This window comes from Puma concolor, chromosome B2 (genome assembly GCF_028749965.1).
Source record: "Puma concolor isolate L17-30 chromosome B2, mPumCon1.1.hap2, whole genome shotgun sequence".
Lineage (NCBI taxonomy): Eukaryota > Metazoa > Chordata > Mammalia > Carnivora > Felidae > Puma > Puma concolor.
The window spans coordinates 41877729-41888897 of NC_141671.1; the positions used below are offsets into that span (position 1 = coordinate 41877729).

Below are 11169 nucleotides of genomic sequence, written 5' to 3' on the forward strand. Positions count from 1 at the left end.
AAATTTCTAAAGAGAATAAATGATCCTTACACTCAGTCTGAAGGGAGCATCTGAAAGAAATGCTGTGTACTTAGGAGAATCCTCAAATCTTTCCAAAAAGGAAAAGAATGATGTAGGATATAATTCTATCTCTTTTTCTTAGAACTTGAAATCTCCTATTGCCTTTTGATGAGTTGAGCGTATGGATAAATCTTCCTACTTCATCACAGCCCCCCAGACCTGCATGTCACCTTCACCCCCCTCTGTATTGTGCCTGCACAGCCAGTGTTTGTCGGATGGAGTCTTCTTTTTTTATTTATTTATTTATTTTTAATGTTTATTTATTTTTGAGAGAGAGAGAAAGAGACAGAGCACAAGCAGGGGAGGGGCAGAGAGAGAAGGAGACACAGAATCCGAAGCAGGCTCCAGGCTCCGAGCTGTCAGCACAGAGCCCGATGTAGGGCTCGAACTCACAAACTGTGAGATCATGACCTGAGCCAAAGTCAATGCTTAACCGACTGAGCCACCCAGGTGCCCCTGGAGTCTTCCTTTTAAATATTATTTTTAAACTTTTTTAGAGAGAGAGAGTACAAGCAGGGGAGAGGGGAAGAGGGAGAGAAAGAGAGAATCTTAAGCAGGCTTCACACACAGCACGGGGCTCAATCCCACAACCCTAGGATCATGACCTGAGCCAAAATCAAAGTTGGACACTCCATCAGGTGAGCCACCAGGCACCCCTGGAGTCTTCTTTGTACATTTCAAGGCTGTATCCCCTACATCTCGTATTTTGTGATTTGATGAAGAAATTCACATTTTGATTCTACAGATGTCATTAAAGCCCTATTTCACTTTTTCTCCTCTTCTGTAACAGCAGTCTGCTTCCGTGCCCTCAACCTCCTAAATCCTCATAAATTTCTCGTGTCATCCTGGGCTCTTCAAGCCTGGCACAGTCCAGTGCTCACTCATAGACCTGGTTCTTCCATACATCATTGTCCTTCCAAGCAGGTGTCATTTTGGAATCGTGTTGACCATTTGTTTTGTGGTCCTGGCAAAGTGCAGCTATAACTCCAGGTCCCCTTACATGTGTCTATAGGGACCGAAATGCCATCACCCAAAGACAGAAGTAGTTGTATCTACTCCCACCCTGCCCTAAAGCCTCATTCCACAGCCCTCTGCTCCAAGGGAGAAACCAAGCTGATACTAGCATCTAATTTCTGTTTTCAGACTATTTCAGAGCAGTAATTAAAAAACTAGCTAAAGATAACACTAAGAGGGGTGCCTGGCTGGATCAGAACACTCTTGATCTTGGGGTTGTGAGTTTGAGCCCCAAGTTGGGTATAGAGATTACTTACATACATAAGTAAATAAACTTTAAAAAGAGAGAGAGAGAGAGAGAGAGAGAACACTAAGATATCAAGACAAAGTGGAGGTTTTGCCTGTTTGGTTTTCCCATTTGTCACCCACCAAGCAGCTACTTTTTCAAAGAGGTTTAAGCTTCTTGTCTGGAAGCCATGGTTACTTTCACAGGAAGCCCCCTCAAGTGCGGTGCTTCTGCGTGTTCCTGGACACGAAAGACTGGTTTGCTGGGCTCGGCTGGATTTGCACTTGACCCACTGGTGGTCTGCCATATAGTTCTTCCTGTCTCATTCACTCATTAGTGTTCTTTTTGCTCCCATTCCCAGAGGGTTTTCAGGCTGATTTCTGTTGTTCCTTCAAACCTGATAAAGCTGCTCATGAGACACAGTTTGGCCGGAGTGACCAGCATGGCAGTAAAGCGCCCAGCTCTCTGCACCTGACAGCCAAGGCCCAAAGCCGAGAACCGACGAATCATGACCAGTTTCATCTAGTGCCTAATCACATCGTGGTCTCCGCAGAAGGAAACGTTTCTAAAAAAACTGAATGCCTCGGCAGAGCACTGAAATTTGACAAAGTGGGCTTAGCACAGTACCGGAGTGCATCCGAAGAGAAAACAAGCCGGAGAGAGTCCACGAAGACCAGCGAGTGCTCTCCCGGCCCCGAAGGGCACCGGAAAACCTCATCCAGACCAGATCACGGTACTGAGAGCAAACTCTCAAGCATCCTAGTAGATTCTCACTTGGAGATGACGTGTAACAATTCCTTCCAGGACAAAACTCTGAGGAATTCTCCAAAGAATGAAGTTTTACACACAGACATCATGAAAGGGTCGGGCGAGCCCCAGCCAGACCTCCAGCTCACTAAGAGTTTAGAAACAACATTTAAGAACATCTTGGAACTCAAAAAGGCTGGGCGGCAGCCCCAGAGTGACCCCACGGTTAGCGGCTCTGTTGAGTTAGATTTCCCCAACTTTTCTCCAATGGCTTCGCAGGAAAACTGCCTGGAAAAGTTCATCCCGGACCACAGTGAAGGCATTGTAGAAACCGACTCCATTTTAGAAGCAGCTGTAAATAGTATCTTAGAGTGTTAATAGCAGCAGCCCTCCCCCACCCCGCCCCGACACCCCGCCCCGGACAAGTTACATTCTTTCCTGGCAAAAGCAAATGGAAGTGTTCTCCTGTCTCCAGCCTGCTTGACCTTTCATCACAGGTTATTCTTTCTGATCTTCAATCCCATTCTTTGTTTAAGAGCAATACTCGTGGTGGTTACAGGGAGATCCTTTCGTGAAATTAATCCTTGTTAGAAAGCAGTCTGACAGGCCCTACACATTTCAAGTGTTACGAAAGTGCTTATAGTCATTTTCTTTGTGTGTTTACTTGTTTTATTATTACTATTTTTTTTAAAAAAAAAACACCATAACTCACTGAGATCACAGTACACTTGGCCCTCGGTAAAATTCTGACAATCATTAAGTCATTTGAAAAGAACAGACTTATTAAAGAAAATCAAACAGGACTGATAGAAGCTACTTTGTGAAAGAATGTCCCACTGCATCTCCAAATTTCGTTGTTTTGGGTTTGTTGCTGTTGTTGTTGGAGGGGAGACCGCACGGTTGTCCCCCCCACCCCACCCCCCGCGCCCCGCCCCGGGCCACCTCTGAGCAGTAAGTTGCCGGCTGCTCCGCCAGGGACCCCACAGCCCCGAGGAAGCAGCCAGTAGCACACAAGCAGGGCATTCGCAGGGCTTCCTTGTTCATCGTCTGAGCGCTTTTCCGATGCTCCTGGAGCAAAACCTCATGCTTTTCGGCATACGCGTGTTGAGTTTCATCTAGGGAATGCTCTGTTCTTAGTTGCAACGGCACGACTTGAGAAAATTTTCACCAGGCTGAAATAAAGGAAAATGGAAACCAGTTAAGTGGCACAGTGTACAGGGGAGGCCGGGAGAGAGCCTTGAGGAGTATACTATGTATATATGTAAAAGCATATATATGTTAACTATTGAGAAAAAAAACAAGCGTTTTGCATTTTGTAATTGGATATAGTCAACGTATGCTGTACGTTTTTGTTGCTGGGTTTCCTTTCATTTAACCTCTCCGCACCCTCTCCCACAAATAGCCAAGCGTCCAAAGCACTTTCATTTGAAAACTGTGTTGTAATACTTCAGTTTAAACTCTAAGGGGACTTTGGCCTTGTTTATGCTTCTTGTCTGAGAACAGTAGTCACCCCCCGGCAGCAATCATTACCAAAACACAGACAAACCAAAGTTACCAGCCAGCCCCCCACTGAAAGAAAAGAGCTGAGACACGGGATTCCCACTTGAGAGCCAAAGGACACGCCCTGTCACGGTCTGTGTGTGGCCCGTGTTCCTATTAGTGAACATGACTTACTGCTTTATTTATTTATATTTCTTTTCAGGGAGCTTTCCCCGTTTTCCTTCCTTGTGTTCGTGCCCCAGTTCATCCCATCTCGGCTGTTACCTTCATTCCCAGTGTCATTGTAACCAGCCCTTCTCTCCTGTCATTGGGAAAGCGACATAACGGTATTTCCTATGCACTCTGCCCCACGTGCGCGTGCATGTATCTGAGCTATTGAGATCAGGTCATTCTGGTGACAGTGTGGACCCACCCATTCTTCCTCCCATGTGCACGCACTCTCTCATTTATCCTGTTGATCTCTCTGGCTTGAGGGGTTGCACCCACTGGTCTCCACTCTGACGCATTGCCAGCACCTGTTTCTGGCTGTTGCCAGAATGGGGATGACCCCATTGTCATCATGTTGGGCGCTTCTTTTCCAGATTGGCCTGCGTTGGAAAGGAAGGCTTCTGATTATTGGAAAACACGGCAACGGAAGACCCAGACTCTCTCCCTGCCCCTCTGTCCCTGCATTCAAAGAAACCTCTCTCAGCCAGCCAGCCTTCATAAAAGCGAAGTTCCTTCTCCCCACCCCCACCCGCCGGCCAATAGAACTTGGAAAATCTGGGCCATTTTAGGGTTCCCATGTTTTCCTTATTTGTGCCAACGTCCAAATTGCAGATTTCCCCTTTTTTCCTGTATTGTAACATATTAGAAGGATAAGTTGGTATTGCCAGTTGGAACTTTCTGTTTGGGCCGCCTGGGGTAACACCCTGCCCTGAACCCCATGATTTTATAGGCTCTTCTTCTCTTAGGACTCATGCTCCCCTCATTCCTAGCAAGACTTAAAGGTGGTCCCTCCTAATCAAATTCTTCTCATGGTGGAACTTTCTACCCGGAAGCCTTCACGTAGGCTACTGATGAGTTACGTTAATTATTGCCAATCAGTGGAATTCTTAAAAGATAAGCTTCATGTACATTCATCACCTCCCTTTCTTCCCCATCCTGTCCTGCTACCCCAATCCCAGCCTTTCTGTATACCATCTCAAAGGGTCTTTTGAGCCCTAACACTTGTCTAGCAAATGGAGAGCCTAATTTACCAAAATGAAACTTGTAAATTTTTGTGTCCTTGTATGTAAGTTTACTTTCTATGGAGGAAAGATTCTAGATAATGACAAATGAAGATTACGAAATGTATTTTACTCCTGTGATTAGGTTTTGCACACATGGGTCATAACTCGCATGTGGAGCCCCCTCTGGCTAAGGGCCAGAGGGCTCCGCCTCGGACGGCCAGCTTTGAGTTGTTCAGGTTCATTAGTCAAGGTTAATTTTTTAGAACTACTTGTACTCAGTAACAAAAATCATCATCTTTTTTTTTTTTTTCTGTTGTGGAAAAGTGTGCATTTGTTATTAAGCATTTGATTTTCTGTGTCCTTAAGTACTGCCTAAAGATAAAGCAAATTTTAAACTGGCAATTACGAAAAGAACTATTTTAGCTCTGAAGAATTTAGTAGATTTTGTTAGATTAGGGAGGCCTTACAGACTGACTTGACTTATAGAGGATGCGTCACTCACTGTCAGTGTGGTGTGGGCTTTATTTGCTTAAATACCTTCATTTGTATAGTATGTCTCACTTGAAATTGCTTTGTATACATTTTGTAAAAATATTTATAAAATGTTTTGTAAAAAAAAGTATAACAAATCGCAGTTTATTTTGTTATGTTGGATAAATACTGTTAAAAGAAACCAGTCAGTAACTATATTGTTAATCCATGGTTAGGAAATGTTTAGTTGGAGATTACAAAATGAAACAACCATTGCAATACAGCCAAAGATTTGGGAAAACGCGCAACTGTGATTGTCTTGATTTTGCAAATAGGAATGGCTCTTTTCCCAGAAGAAAAAGGTAAGTAAGCGTTCAGTAGGAGTTCTACTGAAATAGATTTACTGTTCCCAAACAGGAGCCTAACTAGTGAGGGGATAGGGTTTTCACTGACTGGCCTTTCCAAACAGTTCCAGATTCAACAGAGTTGGTCGGTGAGAAAGTTTAGTCATGTACTTGTCGGGCCTCCAGCCCTATTCTTGTCACGTGGGTCCTTAAGGATCACGTGGGACCTTTAGGAAGGAAGTAAAAATGGGGCCATTTGAGAAGTTAGATAAATGAGCCTGAATCTGCAGAAGGTTTTCTTCACTGTATTTATTTTGTTTCAGTTAAGGACAAGAAGGCTAAGGCATAGGTACAGAAAACTGTTTTACACAAGACTTACTCCAGAATTAACATGTTTCTTAACATTTTTCACATATTTATTTATTTTGGACAGAGAGCATGAGCAGGGGAGGAGCAGAGAGAGAGAGGAAAACACAGAATCTAAAGCAGGCTCCAGGCTCTGAGCTGTCAGCACAGGGCCCGACACGGGGCTGGAACCCACAAACCAGGAGATCATGACCTGAGCCGAAGTCGGACGCTTAAGTGAGCCACCCAAGCGCCAACTCTTTTTTTTTTTTTTTAATGTTTCAGACTTAACATGTTTCTCTTCGCACACATTTGACCAAACTACACTGAGAAATACCTCTGTAACCTTAACTGTAAATTCTGAGGCGCTTCTGAGTTCTTGCCCTCACAAGAGGGATGCTACCCAAATTGTTAGAGAAACTACCATAGGGTGAAATGTATTTCTGGGGTGAAGGTATAAGATTCCTTACATTTTTCTTTGGGGCCTAGGATCCCTTATGCTTGAATTGTGCCCCACCCGCACTCCCACCCCCACCCCTAAAGCAGCAATCAGGAAATCAAGATTCTGCAGTAATCCACATAGAAGCAGCACGTAATAAGAATAATTACTGCTAGAATAATTGCATCGCTGGATGGATCCCTTCATGTCTTTTACGCACTGTTGCTCTGATGCCAAGATTCTCTTGCTAAGGACAAATGTGTGCCCAACATGATGTTCTTTCCCCTCTTCAGACCATTTGCAATGGGAGTGTCCCATGAATGAAGGAAGGATGATCTGGCTGCTTGGTTCGGATCAGACTCTGTTCCCCAGGGGCTTGCCCGGAGGAAAGACCAGGCATCTTCTCTAAGGATGGTTAAAGCCCTTGGTCCTGTTTATGGGGGGCGGAGGGCTGTGTTCCAGGAAAGGGGCTAGTGGATTACTGGGGGCAAAGAGAAAAGGAAGGAAACAATCTGGGGGCACTGAAACAGATCGCTCAGACAACACTCTGGCTGTGCTGACCTCAAGGGGCTAGGCCCTGGGTCCGGGCTCTGACTCTGCTTCAGCCTTGCCTCTATGCTCTCGGAGACAGAGTGAGGGCTCCTGAGTACCCAGCTGAAGGTGGACAGCATTTGCCACCATACATTTTTTGAGCAGTTTACAGGCACCAGGCTAGATGGATAATTCAGGTATGACCTCTACTCTCAAAGAGCTCACAGTCTAGAGAGGAAACAAGCACACAAATAATTGCATTACATTTGGGAAGTGACTGGAGTTCGGGAGAGAAGAAACCGGGGCTAAAATTCTTCCCGACCTACCACCTCGGTAAAGTTGCGATCTGTATTCCAGTGCCCTGCTTCCTAGTTCATCCTTAGTTACATTTGAGAAAAAGGTGTGATACTTTGTGCGGGAATGAAGATAAAGGCATTTTGTAATTATAGGGTTAAATATTATGGAGAAATCAGGAGCATTGTCATAGTATAAAGTGGATTCTGTAATATGAATCGTCTATGTTGCTGCCCATGAAAGGCCATTATAAGAAGCCCTAATCTGCATTTCTCACAGGCATATGCTGGAGCCTAGCCTTTGAAAACACTTGGAAAGGCATGAAGATCCTCGGAAAAAATCACTTGTGTGAAGGTCTGAGAAAGCAGTACCACAGAGTGGGCAGAAAGTGCTTTGGGCAGCAGAATCTAGAAATGGGTTCTAGTACCTCGTCTAACACATAATTAGATCTCTTAGTGCAACTTTCAGCCTCAACTTCCTTGCCTATGAACTGGGCAGATTTGTCCTGGTCCTCTACTTCCTGAGGCGTAAAATGAGGTGTTACTGAAGAAGTATGGAAGGTAGGAGAAGCTAAGAGCCACTGTCCCTGAAATAATTCAGAAAAGGTTCGGTTTTTCTGTTTTGTTTTTGGTCTTACCCTCCTGCACACTATGTACTTCCTACTCTAGCTTGCCTGTGTCTATCCTGGACCCTCAAAGACTGCTGGCCTTCACATGTTCTCTCCTTTTTCCTTCACACTTTTGCTTCCTTATGCTTGTTTTTCATCAGGATCAAAATCTGTTGGCCACGTTGTCTTCCCCAACTCCAGGCTCATCTGATCTCTTTCTCACCTGTGTCCTGGTAACCTCATGTCACTCTCTGAGGAAGCAACAAGGAAAGCTGGAAACATAACAAAAGTAAACTTCCTGAAGTCTCATAACTGTCCCTCAACTGTCCAAATAATCCCAGAGTGCAGACAATACAAAAGTAACCTATTGTGGAATATGCTGGGAAAAGAACCCTGGAGTCAATTCAGAGAGCCAGCAAAGGTTTGCCCTGAAAGGACTTTTTTTTTTCTTTTTAATGTTTATTTTTGAGATAGAGTGTGAGCAGAGGAGGGGCACAGAGAGAGGGAGACACAGAATCTGAAGCAGGCTCCAGGCTCGGAGCCGTCAGCACAGAGCCCAATGTGGGGCTCAAATTCACGAACCGTGAGATCATGACCAAGCTGAAGTCAAACGCCCAACCCACTGAGCCACCCAGTCAGCCACCCAGTCTCTTTTGAGAGAGAGTGAGAAAGGGCACGTGCAAGGGTAAAGGGCAGAAAGAAGAGAGAAAATCCCAAGCAGGCTCTGCACTGACAGCGGGGCTGAATCCCACGAACCATGAAATCATGACCTGAGCTGAAATCAAGAGTTGGGTGCTTAACCAACTGAGCCGCCCAGGCACCCCAGGAAAGACAAAGATTGAAGAAAAGACTGAAGAACCATTAGGCTTGAGAAAGACAGGAACAAGGAAACTCCAGATCTTAGTAGGTGGAAATCCTTAAAGTCTTGCCCCAAACCTATGTTTCTTCCATTATCACTCTGCTCAAGATTCAAAACCCAAAGAAGTTTAGTGTCTCATGCCCCCTCCCACTAGGGAGATGGAAGGAGTTTAAAAGATCTTCAGAGACACCCCTTCAACTTATGTATTGGGAGGACAAACATTTAGATTTGATACCCTACCCTACTCCATGATTGTACACGATGAAGTAGAGACCAGTCCACAAGAGAAATGGGATGCTGTTAGGAAATGGAAATGGTCATCAGCAAGTCAACAAAGAAGAAAAACATTAAGATTTCAGGACATGAAAACCTACCTCATTGCGTATAGTTGCATAGTCTTAATCATTCCCAAAAGGGGCCTGTGACAACAGGCCATTCCCCATTCTCATTCGATATCCTCACTTCGAAATAAAAAGTCTTGTATCTTGCCTCACGCTGGGTCAATGCTCAGTAAACATGTATTCACTTAGTGAATAATTTTGGATTGAGGAGGCCTCTTTCACTTTTCCTCTGCATCTTGTGGAATGATGGCTTTGGCACTGAGAATAAGTACTCTCTTAGCGCCATCTGCTGGCTTCGGAAAACCTATCCTGAATTGTGGCCTCCCAAGTCTCTTTCAGCCACTGTTAATAGCCCTGAAATTCCTTCTTTCCTACTACCCTCAGTACCAGAGGACCTACCTCTTATCTGTAGATAGAGAGTTACAAAATATTGACCTATTTTTGTTCTTTGATTACTATCTAATAAACGTTTTACACTTTGGTGACCCTTGTTTTTGCCTTTTTACAAAGACACATGTGAAGTGCTATGTTAGTGAGAAGGAGTCTCACACCAGTCTTTGATTCCAAAGACTATGTTGTCCTTCGACATTTATTCATCAGGTAATGAGCTCTGTGTATGGCACTCTCTCTCTGGTTGGATTAGTTACAGAGCACGTACCAATATGATGCTTTGAGGTTAGCTAAAAAGCACCTGCAGGTGCCCACTATTGTGACAGGAGCTGTAGCAGATGGAGAAGTATGAGATAAGTTCCCTGCCTTCAGAGCACCCAATCTAATTAGGGACACAATAAGCCAAACAGTACAGAATAAAGTCTGCGGTGATGCCTGTAAGTGCCGAGGGTCAAATAATGACGTTGGGATAAATATATATACTGTACTAAACATGTGGCAATGCCTGAAGACATTTTTGTTTGTCACATCTGGGGCAGAGGTGCTACTGGCATGTAGGGGGATGCTGCTAAACGTCCCACAAAGCCCGCCATGATAGAGAATGATCTGGCCCCAAAAGCCAGTAGTGTCGAGATTGAGAAACCTACGCTAGACCTTTAGGAACCGCCATGAGCAAGGCAGCCATGGTCCCTGCCCTCCTAGTATCATGAAGAAATCTTAAAAATATAATAATGGGATGAAGGAATTTAGAAAAAAGGAAAGAGACTAGTCTTGCTAAAGTGCAATCCATAGACCTGAAGGATGACATCACTTTGAAGCATGTTAAAAAAGTGAATATCAACTCCCCCCTCCCCCACAAACTGAATTTAAAATCTGCATTTTAGGGGCGCCTGGGTGGCTCAGTCTGTTAAGCATCAGACTTCAGCTCTGTTCATGTTCTCAGGGTTTGTGGGTTTGAGCCCCAAGTCAGGCGCTGTGCTGACAGCTCAGAGCCTAGATCCTGCTTCGGATTCTGTCTCCCTCTCTGTCTTTCTGTGCCCCCCCCCCGCCCCCCGCCAAATAAACATTAAAAAAAAAATTTCTTTAATCTGCATTTTAACAAGACCACCAGGTGACTACTATGCATATTAGTGCTAGAGGCACTGCACTAGAGGTTTCCAGAATACAGGACGTCGGTTATTTTTGTTTCATGAAGACCAGGAAAAAAGGAAGCAAATTCCAGGTGGTGAGAGCTGTACGAGGGAAGATTCTGACATGACAAAGAGGAATTTCTAGTTTTCGATTCAGCACTGATAACTAACCTAGTGTCTCCTGCTGCGTGTCCTACACTCAGACACTGTGCTAAGCGCTTTACATGGAACATTTCACATAATCCTCGCAACGCTATCGCGTAGGTCCACTTTATGGGTAAAGCAAACCACTGTACAGAGGGGTTAAATAACTTGCTCTGGGTCCTGCTGACGGAGCCAGGCTGACAGAACGGAAGCTGCACTCCTTACCATCCGAAATCGTCCACAAACACCTCCACCCACACGTGAGAACCAAAGTCACAGGGGCCCCAGCTCTCGCCATCCAGCAAAAAGCCTCTCCCGCCAGACGGTCTCCCTTCCCGCACACGCGCAGCCGAGGGGAAGCGGAAGGAGAGGCGCGCCCTCCACACCGGAAGTCGTAGGAAGTGGGAAGTGTTTATTTACAGCCCAGCCAACGGCATTAGCGTAAAGGAAGGGGGCGGGATTTCGAAGATGACACAGACCCTAGAGTGCTCGAAAGCAGTGCGAAGGAAGCTTTGT

The 11169-nt window shown here is 45.1% G+C and overlaps 1 protein-coding gene and 1 long non-coding RNA gene across 7 annotated transcripts in view; one reads left to right on the plus strand and one right to left on the minus strand.

The window, feature by feature from the left end:
* Positions 1-5530, plus strand: part of BICRAL (BICRA like chromatin remodeling complex associated protein) — a 111448-nt gene extending 105918 nt beyond the window's left edge. For all 6 annotated transcript variants that reach the window (XM_086706877.1, XM_086706875.1, XM_086706876.1 and 3 more), the window contains one exon: positions 1662-5530. In XM_086706877.1, the coding sequence (XP_086563003.1) occupies positions 1662-2425 (764 nt within the window). In that variant the 3' untranslated portion in view covers positions 2426-5530. The remainder of the gene's footprint in view (positions 1-1661) is intronic.
* Positions 2743-11134, minus strand: LOC147580955 (uncharacterized). The gene is made up of 2 exons (XR_015251242.1): positions 9023-11134; positions 2743-3219 (listed from the first exon to the last, which is right to left on the minus strand). It is a non-coding gene; the product is annotated as an uncharacterized LOC147580955 (long non-coding RNA).
* Between the last annotated feature and the right edge of the window lie 35 nt (positions 11135-11169).